Source organism: Oncorhynchus masou, chromosome 30, assembly GCF_036934945.1.
Source record: "Oncorhynchus masou masou isolate Uvic2021 chromosome 30, UVic_Omas_1.1, whole genome shotgun sequence".
Classification (NCBI taxonomy): Eukaryota; Metazoa; Chordata; class Actinopteri; order Salmoniformes; family Salmonidae; genus Oncorhynchus; species Oncorhynchus masou.
The window spans coordinates 14940910-14955126 of record NC_088241.1 but is presented as its reverse complement, the minus strand read 5'-3'; the positions used below and the strand labels follow the sequence as shown (position 1 = coordinate 14955126).

Below are 14217 nucleotides of genomic sequence, written 5' to 3'. Positions count from 1 at the left end.
TGCATTCCATGGTTTACTGTAGTTTGGTAATGCACAGACATGCAGAATCTAATCCTATGTATTTTCCCCTGCAGGGCCTACCGGCTCACGACACACCAGAGGTGTTTGGCCTGCACCCCAATGCTGACATAACATATCAGAGCAAGCTGGCCAAAGACGTCCTGGACACCATCCTCTCCATTCAGCCTAAGGACAGCTCCAGTGGTGGAGGGGAGACCAGGGAGGCCATTGTGGCCAGGCTGGCTGACGACATGCTGGAGAAACTACCTCCAGACTACGTACCGTTTGAAGTGAGTAGCACTGGTCTGGAGTTAGCTAACCCTACTGGAAATAATCACCCATGATTAATACAGTGCTGGCCATTAAAAATATTATTTCCCATAATACCTTGCTGCAGCAAGGTAGATCGTTAAAAAACTCTCGCAGGATGACACCAAGTCATCTAACAATAACCCATGCAATAAAATTAATTTCATTAATATAACCCATAGTGCAGTGAGGTGCACTTTGAAGGTAATGTTTTTACTGCAATACAGGTTTACTTTTTAATGTTCAGAACTGTGTTATGCATTTGCATTCCAGTATGTTAAGAATCAAATCAACGTTTATTTCAAGTGTAATTTCACAAGAACATGTTTTCAATATATCCAGGTGAGAGAGAGGCTACAGAAGATGGGTCTGCTCCAGCCCATGAACATCTTCCTGCGTCAGGAGATAGACCGCATGCAGAGGGTCATCGTGCTGGTCAGGAACACGCTGACTGACCTCAAACTGGCCATCGACGGCACCATCATCATGAGTGAGAACCTACGGGACGCGCTGGACTGCATGTATGACGCACGCATCCCCTCACGTTGGAAGAAGGTACGTTTATTACTGCCTCTGAGTACACATTTATTCAGTTTTCTACGCATGTATTCCATGTTCTATTTTCTACTTCTGTATTCCTTTGTTCTAGGCATCATGGGCCTCCAGCACTCTAGGGTTCTGGTTTACTGAGTTGCTAGATAGGAACCGTCAGTTCCAGGCGTGGATCTTTGAAGGACGGCCCAACTGTTTCTGGATGACAGGGTTCTTTAACCCACAGGGCTTCCTGACCGCCATGAGACAGGTACAGACAGCACATTCACACATTCTAATGCAATCACAATTGAACATACTTACTGACTTGGCTAGGCCACTGAGGTTATATTTAGAGGTTTACAGACACTACACAGTCATAGTTGATCATGAAGCTACAAAGACAAAGCCAGTCTATATTACTCTGTTCTTGTGTGTGTAGGAGATCACTCGTGCAAACAAGGGCTGGGCCCTAGATCGTATGGTGCTGTGCAACGAGGTGACCAAGTGGATGAAGGATGACATCACCCAGCCGCCCTCTGAGGGGGTGTATGTGTACGGCCTCTATCTGGAGGGGGCGGGCTGGGACAGGAGGAACAGCAAACTCATCGACTCTAAACCCAAAGTGTTGTTTGAGATGATGCCTGTAGTCAGGATGTATGCTGAAAACAATGGTGAGTGCTGAAGTCAGTAGTTGCTGTAACTTCCTGGAGACTCATTGAACAGTATCTCATTTGGCTGCGCCTTGTTTTTATCTATACGTTACATGTTGAATATGTCAGTGGGAATGATATTTCACTTTTAGGTCAATAACAATGTGGTCTTTAATGGTTACAGTATTTCAGACCTACTGAATGGACAACATGCAGTGAATAAGAAACTCATGTGATCATCGTGTAGAAGTAATGGATGTTTATCGTTGCTGTGGTTTTTTCAGGTGTCAAGGATGCCCGATTATACTCCTGTCCCATATATAAGAAGCCTGTAAGGATGGACCTGAATTACATTGCAGCTGTGGAACTGAGGACTGCTCCACCGCCTGAGTACTGGATACTACGTGGTGTGGCACTGCTGTGTGAAGTCAAATAACCTACTTCTATATTGTATAATAAGCATAAATCTTGAAGTGGAGTGTTTCAGTGGTTAAAGGGGCAATCTGCAGTTCAAACAACAACAAAGTTGCCACCCCATCATTGTTTTGTTAAACAGCTGAGGGATGTGGCTGGAGAAATGGAACCTTTAAGGATTAAATGAGGGAAGTGGCTTCATTTAGATTATGGTGGTAAGCTTCCTGTCACGCCTTGGTCTTAGTATTTTGTGTTTTAGTTAATTAGTTGGTCAGGCCAGGGTGTGACATGGGTTTATGTTTGTTGTATTTCTTAGTGGGGTTTTTTAGTTATTGGGATTGTGGCTGATTAGGGGTGTGTGTTGCATAGGTTTGGCTGCCTGAGGCGGTTCTCAATCAGAGTCAGGTGATTCTCGTTGTCTCTGATTGGGAACCGTATTTAGGTAGCCTGGGTTTCACTTTGTATTTTGTGGGTGATTGTTCCTGTCTCTGTGTTAGTGTTCACCAGACAGGCTGTATAGGTTTTTTCACGTTCCGTTTGTTGTTTTTGTTATTTCGTGTATCGTCATTTGTTCCATTAAAAACATGAGTAACCAACACGCTGCATTTCGGTCCGACTTTCTTTCGACAAACGAAGAACGCCGTTACACTTCTGTAATAACAAAGTTGCACCTATCACTGGGTTGCAGGAATAGTAGAAAAATAAAGTCTATACCCTCAATTATTGAACGTCTGAACTATTTTGGGTGTACGTTTACTTATTTATTTTACTTGAAGGAATAATTCTAAATGTCCTTATTTTTGTACTCACCATAATATGGTTGTTACTAGACTAATATACATTGGTAGAAGTTGTATTGCTGCATCTTTGTACTGTACCTGTTAAGAAAATGTTCATATTTCAGTCATTATAGATTTAGAATTCTGAGGCAGAAAATAAATTATAAATGTAACATATGAATATAAAAACACAACAAAAGCAGTATAAAAAAAGATAAATCAGAATGATAAAAGCAAGAGAGCACCAGCACATCTACATATCAACATGTAGATTATCCCACTGTCTTATCTTCCTAAATATGTTACATAAAAAATACTATCCCAGGCTGTATCATAACCGGCCGTGATTAGGAGTCCCATAGAGCGGCGCACAATTGTCCCAGCGTCGTCCGGGTTAGGGTTTGGCCGGGGTAGGCCGTCATAGTAAATAAGAATTACTTCTTAACTGAGTTGCCTAGTTAAATAAAGGTTCAATGAAAATGTATGAGAATCTGTGTTGTCATCGGCCTCCCCCCTTGCTTGAGGAACAATAGAGGAGCACTAGAGAACAAAAGAGGAAGGTACCCAGGGTTGGGATCAATCCCATTTCAATTCCAGTCAATTCAGGATGGATGCTGAAATTCCAATTATTTTCAATGCTTTTCAATTAGGAACATTTTGAATTGGAGTTTGGTTTACATTCTGAATTGACTGGAATTCAAATGTAATTGACCCCAACCCTGAAAGCAACACAAAAACTTCTTCCAACTCACATGTACATCCTAAAACATATCCAGTGACCAATAGCACTGATGTGAAAACTGAAAACACACCTCAAACATGTTAACTTATTACAAGCGCACATAGTAAGATGTTGAAAAATAGTTTAAGAGGATGAATTCATTATTAACCTCATGTAAGATGGTTTCTTACACTGAAAGTAGTCTATGAGTTAGGATAAACACAGTTGCTCCATCAATCCTATTGGTTTTTATCTAGCGGTGGTTAAAGTTAGCTGAAATGTGTGTAGTGGCTGTTTAATGAAATACAAGACATGGATTACAGTTTTTCCTGGCTCATAGACTAATTACAGGGTAATGAACCATCTAACGTTGTAAAATACCGACATGATCCTTTAAATGGGTCCCAAAACACATCCAGTGAAAACTAGCACATGTGAACACATAAAATATCCAATTAGTTTAGCTGTCTTCCCAACTGTCCTGCAGTCAGATCAGTGAGTCACACATCAACCAGAGAGAAAGGAGGAGGAAGGACAGAGGGGTCTGGTTGCAGTCTCTTGCTCCCCTCCTGCCCCACCCCATCCCTCTGTGGTCCTCTTCTCTCCCTTGTTGGACTCTTCCTCCTGAATACTGTCCTCCCCCCTCATCCTCCTCTTCCTGAATGCTCTTTCCACCTGCCTTCTTTGGCACAGATGTATCAGTGCACGCCTCACCTCTTGGTTACGGATGGTATAGACGACAGGGTTGGTGCACCATGAGTAACACAAACAATGTGTTGAGACAAGTGAAGGGGTAGAGTTTGCCCGTGTAGTTGCAGACCAGCAAGACCGTCAATTATTGGCACCAGCTGCAGTAGAAACATACAGAGGTCGAAGGTTACAGTTCTACGAGCACGGTGGTTGTCTTGTTGGAGGGCCACAACAGCCCTGCGTGCCTCATTGTACTACGCACTAAACAGAGGCAAGTAAATTCAGATTGAAAGAGTTGCGGTGATGATGGGAGGGCAATGGAACAGTGCCTCTTGCACAAGACTAAAGCTTACAGATGCTCTCACAATTCTAGGCTTACATAGCAGCCCTGCAGTGGCTCTATTAAATGCACCATGTGTGTCCCATGTTGAGCTGGACCAGTGATTATTACCGACAGTGGCACTGAGTACCCAGACTAGCCCCAAGGCAAGCCACACATGCTTGGATGTCATTATGCTCAGGTAGTGGATGCTGTAGCAAATAAACACACATCTTTCTATTTCCATGAGGGCCAGAGTCATCTGAACGCTTCAAAGGATGGTACACATAATACTCAAATGTTCCATTCACCACCCTGATAGTCACAGTATGTTGAAGCAGAAGAGAGTTCAAAACAATTAATGCTGCAATGAAGCTATGCAAAAGACCACATATCAGCTGAAAATGTAACAAAGTGTGGAACGGTGACACCAATCCAATGAGTAGGTTCATCACCAGAGAAGAGAAAAATAACGACAAAAAATCTGAAAAACATATTTTCCCTGAAGCGATGTGCTGGAAAAAAACAGGCAAACAGATCCATCATGTCTTGCTCCTCTTGAAATGTTGTCCTGTTCAGAAGGTGAGGTTTAAGAGGGAGCATTCAGGCTGTTTTGTTACCATCAAAGCCCCATATACTTACTACCCACCACTGCAACCTGTATGCTCTTGTTGGCTGGTCCTCGCTACATATTCGTCACCAAACCCACTGGCTCCAGGTCATCTATAAGTCTTTGCTAAGTAAAGTTCCGCCTTATCTCAGCTCACTGGTCACCATAGCAACACCCACCCTTAGCACACGCTCCAGCAGGTATATTGCACTGGTCATCCCCAAAGCCAGCACCTGCTTTGGCCGCCTTTCCTTCCAGTTCTCTGCTGCCAATGACTGGAACGAATTGCAAAAATCACTGAAGTTGGAGACTTATATCTCCCTCACTAACTTTAAGTGTATGCTGTCAGAGCTGTTTACCGATCGTTGTAGCTGTACACAGCCCATCTGTAAATAGCCCATCCAACCAACCAACTACCTACCTCATCCCCATATTTGTTTTTCTGCTCTTATTCACACCAGTATTTCTCCTTGCACATCCTCATCTGCACATATATCACTCCAGTGTAAATTGCTACATTTTAATTACTTCGCCACTATTGGCCTATTTATTGCCTTACCTCCTTATTTCATTTACACATACTGTATACAGATTTGTCTATTGTGTTATTGACTGTATGATTGTTTCTCCCATGTGTAACTCTTGTGTTGTTTTTGTCGCACTGCTTTGCTTTATCTTGGCCAGGTCGCAGTTGTAAATTAGAACTTGTTCTCAACTGGCCTACCTGGTTAAAGAAAGGTGAAATTAATAAATATATAAAAACTTTAACTTTGTTGAAGCCATGGTGCTGATCAGATACAGTAGTACTAGTAGCAGAAGCAAGTCCCTGGATCTAGGAGGGATAGCTCAGAGCGTTGTCTCTTCTATCTACACTCCACACTCATCAGGTGTCTCCTCTACATTTTATGTCTTTTATACACGATGTATGCAGCTGTGTGGTTGAAGGATACTTATAACCAGTCTAAACACTTACCAAAGGTCGCCTACTAAGAGTAGGCTGGAGGTAAACATTTTTGTGGCATATTTTTAGTGCAGGTAATTTACAACTGCAGTGGAATAGAGAAAAGTGATAGCGCTATACAGTATAATGGGCAGTGGTGGAAAAAGTCATACCTGAGTCAAAGTAAAGATAACTTGATAGAAAATGACTCAAGTAAAGGTCACACAGTAAAATTCAACTTGAGTAAAATTATTAAAGTATTTGGTTTAAATATACTTAAGTATCAAAAATAAAAGTATAAATCATTTCAAATTCCTTATATTAAGCAAACCAGACGGCACCATTTTCTTTTTCTTTTATTTCTGGAAAGCCAGTGGCACACTCCAACACTCAGACATCCTTTACAACCAAAGCATGTGTGTTTAGTGAGTCCACCAGATCAGAGGCAGTAGGGATGACCAGGGATGTTCTTCTTTCTGGAAAGCCAGTGGCACACTCCAACACTCAGACATCCTTTACAACCAAAGCATGTGTGTTTAGTGAGTCCACCAGATCAGAGGCAGTAGGGATGACCAGGGATGTTCGGTTGATAAGTGCGTGAATTTGACTATTTTCCCATCCTGCTAAGCATTCAAAATGTAATGAGTACTTTTGGGCGTCAAGGAAAATTTATGGAATAAAAAGTAAGGAATCTAGTGAAGCAAAATTAGTTAAAAATATATATAGTAAAGTAACTTAAGTTTACTTTAAAGTATTTTTTACTTTAATACTTTACACCACTGATAATGGGCCCCTGGGGCTATCAGAAAATTGCTTTGAAACCATGTCATGAACAGTATGCCTTTAAAATAAAAGAGAGCCGCACACTCTCGGAGCTCAGATGCAATAATTTCATTACCAATGTTTCGACAGCCAAGCTGTCTTCATCAGGGTATAATCACAAACACTGCGGAATGACTTGTTTATATAGTGTCAAAAGACACAGGTGTCTGTAATCATGGACCAAGAGTGGCCTAATATCATTGGTTAATAATCAAATATTAAAATGTCATACAAAGAACAGCATACAAACAAATGGATAACATACAATCATAGATTAATTTGACTACACAAGTTTACAAACAATTACAATGGCAAAGTCACAATAATCACAAGAATGGCTTCAGATCAAAGTCTACGTTGAGACCAAAGGGCGCACGGGTCTTTAAATTAAAGATCCAGGCAGCCTCTCATTTTAACAATAAATTATCAAGGTCACCCCCTCTCCTAGCAGAGAGGGGAGAGACGAACGCAGAGACGAAATCGAGTGGCCTGCCTCCAAGAAGTGGGCCGCAACTGGATAAGTAAAGTTTTTACATGAACAGTACGCCTAACAGTATTTTGCCTAATGAACTTGATGGAAGAATAGTCAGGGGGACACTTGAAAATGTTCCAGACAGTAATTGGCCTAATGAATGTGATGGGGTTTTTGACACCTTAACTGTTACAACAAGTGGTCCAAACCTCTTGACAAGGTCACTATTGTTGGGTTAAGGTCATTAACCCCTTCCTTTGAGAGAGCGTGTCCCCAGGCTTCTCTATACCAAGTCCCTCACGTGTACACACCTCCAAACCCCTCAATACAATTCTAAGATTTTAATCTGTAACCAAATGATTGTAATAAAGTTAAGCATATTAAATCATATTAATGGTTGCTTGCTACACAAATCTGTGAACCTTAGGTATTCCACTTGAGTCGTACCTTAAGTAGAAAAGGAACATTTTCTAAAGAAAATGTGTGTGCTTGCTATAGTCTACAATAGTGAATAGGAGCAAACGCGAATCTCACACACATAGTATCCATCCATGAGTGTTCTGGTCTCCCTGCATGGACCTATAGTAGAGACATCTACTACAGAGGTACTTGCTTAGGTCACAACATAATGATGAGCTGTTTGGGCAATATGGCAGAACCCTCATGTCCTGTGGCTGGATCCCTCAATAAAGGCTCTGAAAAACATTGTCACATTGGCTGCCACCCAGAACCATAGAGACCTACAAAGATGTCATGGGGGAAAGCAAAGATAAATTCTGGGAAAAGTGTTGCTTCTGTTCTACTCAATATGTTGCCATAGTAACGGCGGAGCTTATCAACAACAGGCGATGTTTTAGCAAAGATATTAACGGTAGCTAGCAAGCAGGCTATCAAAGGGATGTTGGCTAGCTGATGAGATCAAATGGCTGACAAACGTGGTTTGGAGAAACTGGACTTTTGTGCATTAAGCATCGAGCAACAGCAGCAACTCCGACAATTTAAGGTCAGTTAGCTAGCTAACATTTTACTACTGTAGGTAGCTTCATGAGTGCTCCTTGGCTTCTCCAACAACATTTAGTTAGCTAGTTCTACCGATATAATTAGGAATTAAAATACAATAGGATTTCTTGTTCTATCACTAACTGCATTATTTTTGCATTCATCCAGCTAATAGTTAGCTAGCAGAAATTCATTGGGTAAAGATAGGCTCAGCAATGACAAACATCACGTGGGGTAACTTAAATCTGCTATTGACCATCTGGCTTTTCCCAATATCATGAGGCATGGGAAAGAGTAGAATGGACAGTAAAGTTAAGGGAATTCACCATTATATTTATCCTGGGACATGCAAAGCCAACAATGTATATTAGAGAGCGCATCCAGAGACGGAGGCCTTAATAAGCGACTTTTTAAGGTTTGTTAATTGGCTGGCACTGACTGACGGTACATTTTCAGACATATTATTCTCCATCTCCATTAGGGCTCTCAAGCTCCAGACATCAATAACGAATATAATTCTATTTCATATTTAGCGACAGTAATGAAGTCTAACTGCCCGATTGCTTGGGTACCTGCTTCTTGTTTTTTTTACAGAGATGTATTTCTCAAAAGACCCACAGACATTCGAGAGTATGCAGCAGGTGGGTTCAATCACAACATAAACTGACACATACACCAATATACAGACAGGGACAGTCCTCTACTTAGAACTACCAATAATTAACATATTTTCTCTCTTTCAGATGACTTCACCGACCCAAACCTTGGTTTGATCATTGGCTCCAAACTGCAGGGCGATCCTGCCGAGACAGGCACAGACTGAATCCTTACCGGATTGTTTGGCAGTTCAACTGTTATTGAAGTGTAAAGCTGTAACAGACCTCTTTCTCTGTGTTCTGTACATCCTCTGTATTGACTAGTTATGTGTCAAAGTAACATGATAGAAATATAAAACATGATATAAAGTGGGAATGTACTGGCAGATGTTCTCACTGAGCATCATTACAACAGGTTAGTTACAGGGCTAAAGGAGGATGTTTATACCGCTGGTTGAGAGGAAAATATACATTTCTAGGCCTATAGGGTGGAGTGGACAGCCTCTTTACAGGAGTTATCAGGGGAATGTCTAGATGGGATCATTGGGGTGTCCCAACTCTGACGTTAATCCATCGAATTTGAAATAGAAAACGGTGAAGGATACCGGATGTCCCAAGGATTCCGGATAGCACTAACCTTTTTCTCAAGCCTCAAGAGTTCCCCCTTCTGGACTCTTATGTACTTCCATTAACTCATCAGATGAATCAAAAAACGTTAAGCAAGATGAGGCAATACTGACCATAACTTTAGAATGATCTGACCACACTGGATACACAGTTCAAATGTTTAATGAATTAAAAATCATCAAGTAACCAGCGCATCAGGCTTTGCTTTATTAAGAACATTACATAGTGCAGTAAAAACAGGTCAATTTCATCTGTTACAAAGCATGACAAAATCATTCAGAATTCTGTTTGATTCACATTTTATAATCTGACACGCAACAAAAATAGGCACATCTGATTTAACAATTAAGTGATTGTATAGAGAAAGACCCTGAAATTGTAGAAAAACCTAGACCCTGACAATATTGGACATTTCAACAGTAGGCCTACGTAGTACATTCTGTAACCAACATACTGTGGTAGAGCATGTGAATAGAGCTTTTAAATCCTGAGCAAACAGGCACAAAGCATCCATGTTTAAACACATCAACGTTAAAAGGTAACAGAGATTTCCTTTTTATATATACAAGATTGTCAGTAACTTACATTGTTAGATTTTTGTTCAGGCAATTGACTGTCCCTCTCTTATGGCTTGTATTGGGATCCAGGAATCCAGAATTGTATCTTAGACACAGATCTAGGATCAGATTACATTATGTAAAACCTTAAACATAATCCTTAGGTAGTAAAACACACAACTAACCTTACAACAGTGTCTATAGGCAACATCATCCTACTGCCTTTAGCTCAGAGTAGTGTACCAGTCTCCTGACCCCAGAGCCCATCTACATTCCACAGTATGATGGAGCTATCAATACACACTTATCTGATCCAAGGTCAGTGTTGCGTTATCCACTAATGGTAATGGTTAAGATTCAAAGAGGGTAAGCTGGCCCTGGATCTGTGCCTATTAAACAATCTCACACACTTACTGTACACATGGGACTTTAACTACAACATTCAAAGGAGTTTCAACCAACCGCGATAAAAGTTAGTGTTCTTTTATGTTGTGTCTTACTTACACAGCATTTTAACGGTAAAGCAGATCCCCCTTTTAAAAACATGATTCCCGTTATTAGAACCCATTACATACACTCACTTTAGTTCACGATGTAAAATTCTAGTTTGGAGATACTGATTGAACGGCAAAGACTCCAACCATCACACACAGCAGCCATCCCACAGACACACACATCCAGTGTCCGATGTTCTTCACGTACAAACAGGTTTAGTCCCACACACACTTCCAATGTCTCCCAATGTCTTCACACAAACATGGCCGGGGACACAAAGCTCTCTCCACGAGTAGCACCGGCGGCAGGGGGGTGTTCCTCCGCGTTGTCATGGTAATCATTGGCCTTGTACTGGTTGGGGGCGTACAGGTGCGGGACTTCGTTCAGCCTGGGTTCATCCCAGCCAGAAGGGGCGCCAGCGTAGTGCAACTCCTCCGCATCACGATTGTATTCCTCATCACTGCACGCATCCAGGTCCTGGTGGGAAAGATCAAATCTTAATAATCATGTAAAAATAAGGAGAACCAATGCAGTCTTCATAGTATTCTAGTGACCCTTGCATTAGCAAACAAACTGACAGAGCAACACCCTTTGAGAGTCTTGACCCCAGGTCTTCTAGCCAAATGGGCAAACTGGCTAACCACTGTTCCAATAGGGTTAAATCACAGGGGGAAAATTGTAACTGGCTTACCAAGGCAATGGTTGCTACAGTATTAAAAACACATGTTTCTATCTATAGCATGTTCAGTGTAACAGCTTCTATCCACATAGCAGCCCTCCATACCCTTCAGTTCCCTACACGTTCTCATGTTTGTGTTCTGGTAAATAGGGCAATCATGTTGAGTAACTGATGAATTAATGATCATAAGTAGATGTTAAATGATTGAGTTATTTTTGTTTCATGAATCCTTTACCAGGATGTATTATAAATGATATAGATAATGAACTAAGAGTTGGGTTGAGGAACTTTATAAGCCAAAGCTACAGAGCTTAATGTATATTGATAGTCTACAATGGCTTCCTCTCCTGGTCTCCATTCACTCCATCTTTACTGATAGGAAAACACAGGCCAGATGGAAGCATTATCAAGGAGGCCAGCTGGGGATTTGCTTTCACCCGTCCAGGTCTTTCATGTCTGAAGATTGAGGAAAGGAGTCAGGAGAGAAGGACTATTGAGAGATGCACCCCATGTATGGCTGTGTTCTTACCGTGATGGGCTCGGCATCCTGCGCAGCGTAGTACAGGTGGTCCACGGATCCATCCTTTCTCTCCACAGGGTCTCGACTGGTGTTCAGCTGCAGATGTGCATGCACACACACAGGATTATTCTCATGTACTCTGAGTTTGGGTAAAACTAGGTCCAAGAGGCTTCTAAACAGTTCTACCCAAGCCATAAGACTCCTGAACATCTAGTCAAATGGCTACCCAGATTATTTGCAGTGACCCCCCTGCTACTCTGTTGTCATCTATGCATAGTCACTTTAATAACTAACTACATATTACCTCAACTAACCGGTGCCCCCGCACATTGACTCTGTACCGACACCCCCCTGTATATAGTCTCACTATTGGGGGGCGGCAGGGTAGCCTAGTGGTTAGAGCATTGGACTAGCAGTCGAAAGGTTGCAAGTTCAAATCCCCAAACTGCCCCTGAACAGATAGTTAACCCACTGTTCCTAGGCCGTCATTGTAAATAAGAATTTGTTCTTAACTGAATTGCCTAATTAAATAAAGGTGAAAGAAAAAATGTTAATTTACTGCTGCTCTTTAATTACTTGTTACTTTTATCCTCATTTTTTAAAACTGCATTGTCGGTTAGCGGCTCGTAAGTAAGCATTTCACTGTAAGGTCTACACCTGTTGTATTCGGCGCATGTGACTAATAAAATTTGATTTGATTTTGATTTGAAAACCTATTTCAGATGGAGGGTTTTTCCCTAATCAGCATAATCTTTTTATCATTTAACAATGTTGATAAAAACATGTTGTAGTGTTGTAAAATACACATTAAGGGGCCATAACAGCAAGTCTAAAACTGTTATGGCTGGCCAGCATCCCTCACCGTATCAGAAGAGCTGCTGGTGGTGGTCTGCTGCTTGTTAGGGGGAGGGGGCTTGTACTTGGGTGGACCACTGAGAAAGAGAGAAAGGAGGGAATCAAAACAAACAGTTTGGATGATCACTTAGTATGAGTGACAGACACACAAAACACTCACTCTCCATTGTGCTGGTTGCGTTTTTTGCGGATCAAGACCACAACACTGCCGATAATGGCCAGCAGCAGAACCACCCCAATGAGCCCTCCTATAACACCGCTTGTAGTGGGACCCTTCACTGGCAGTCGAGTACCTGCAGAGAGAGAGAGACAGGGAGAGTAGGAGAGATGAGAAAATAAAGTAGATGAGAGAAAAAGTGAGATAGGAAGGAAGACAAAGAATAGAAGGGAGGTAAAAGGGGATGAGTACAAAGAGGGAGAGAAAAGAGAGAACATTAAGAAAAGTAGTGATAACATTCACATGCTGGAGTCGTCCCACATGCACAGGAATAACCCTACATTACACAACATCGTTTCATTTGTGGTGAGAGGTTCTGAAAGCCAAATTCTAAATGTAATCCCCAAGTAATGAAGTATGCCTAGCTACAGTCGTATAGGGTGTGTGCGTGTGAGACAGAGGTGCAAACAAAGTGTGTGTGTGGATGAGAGGTATAGAGAAAGTGTGTACGTGTGTGAGAGAGCAAGCCGAGATGCAGAGAAAGTGTGTCTCTGCCTTTACAGAAGGTCTACATTAGTGTAGACTACAGTCACGTGGAGAGGCAGACAATCAGACATAATGACTGTAGTACCTTCCTCTAATGAACCATGACCACAAGTACCAATTCTAAAAATAAGATAGGAATACACACACACACACGTGACCCCATCCCCTTATCCTCCCCATCATTGCCCAGGGGATTATGCTAATGAGGGAGTGTTAAAGGGCAATAAGGAGCTCGGCTAATTGGAGAAGAGTTACACAGGGAAAGTCATTTGGTTGGCCCTTGATTGAATGTTAGGCTTATAATTATGACTGTGGTACTGATGATAATGTAAAAACAATGGAGCATCCAATGACCTTTACACATGTAAATAGCAGTTGTTTTCAATTAGATCAAATAAAAACGCTTTGGTTTCCCAGTAAAACTATGAAAAAGGTTAAATAAAAATGGACCGTTAAGGAGTAACCTTTCGGTGACTGGCCCAACACTCGAACCACTAGGCTACCTGTCGCCCCAATAATAAAATGATCTCAGAGTAGTTCCCCCTGACATGTATGAAATCATTATTGTTCAGAACATGGCATGTTTAATAGGTCTTATGAGACAACGCTTTTACACCATAGCAGTAGTCCAGTTATAGGACTTAGAAGGGAGTGTTACTAGGTGATTAGGGTGTAATACAGCCGGTTGTCCACATGGCAGTAGTCCAGTTATAGGACGTATAAGGGAGTGTTTCTTGGTGATTTTGGTGTAATACAGCCTGTTGTCCACATGGCGGTGCTGTGTCTCCATAACAGGCTCTGAAGTACTAATAATCTTCACTACCTCTGCATTGTTCCGTCCTCTCTGCTCTTCATCACTCCCATGATCATCAACTATGTATTTATTTACTATGTCTTTATTCTATTATACTGAGTCGTTTACTTTA

At 41.6% G+C, this 14217-nt stretch overlaps 2 protein-coding genes and 1 long non-coding RNA gene across 3 annotated transcripts in view; 2 read left to right on the top strand and 1 right to left on the bottom strand.

The window, feature by feature from the left end:
• Positions 1-2271, top strand: part of LOC135522128 (dynein axonemal heavy chain 5-like) — a 75283-nt gene extending 73012 nt beyond the window's left edge. Inside the window, 5 exon segments of the mRNA XM_064948113.1 lie at positions 75-290; positions 652-864; positions 959-1111; positions 1283-1514; positions 1778-2271. Coding sequence (XP_064804185.1) covers positions 75-290; positions 652-864; positions 959-1111; positions 1283-1514; positions 1778-1929 — 966 coding nt within the window. The 3' untranslated portion in view covers positions 1930-2271.
• Positions 2272-8102: 5831 nt separating this feature from the next.
• LOC135522127 (uncharacterized) lies at positions 8103-9660 on the top strand. Its single transcript, XR_010452649.1, has 3 exons — positions 8103-8263; positions 8854-8900; positions 9003-9660. It is a non-coding gene; the product is annotated as an uncharacterized LOC135522127 (long non-coding RNA).
• The window catches only part of LOC135522126 (nectin-2-like), a 74226-nt gene continuing 69637 nt past the window's right edge, over positions 9629-14217 (bottom strand). The window contains exons 7-10 of the mRNA XM_064948112.1: positions 12749-12881; positions 12596-12665; positions 11743-11829; positions 9629-11011 (exon numbers count right to left, since the gene is read on the bottom strand). Of these exons, the coding sequence (XP_064804184.1) occupies positions 10787-11011; positions 11743-11829; positions 12596-12665; positions 12749-12881 (515 nt within the window). The 3' untranslated portion in view covers positions 9629-10786. The remainder of the gene's footprint in view (positions 11012-11742; positions 11830-12595; positions 12666-12748; positions 12882-14217) is intronic.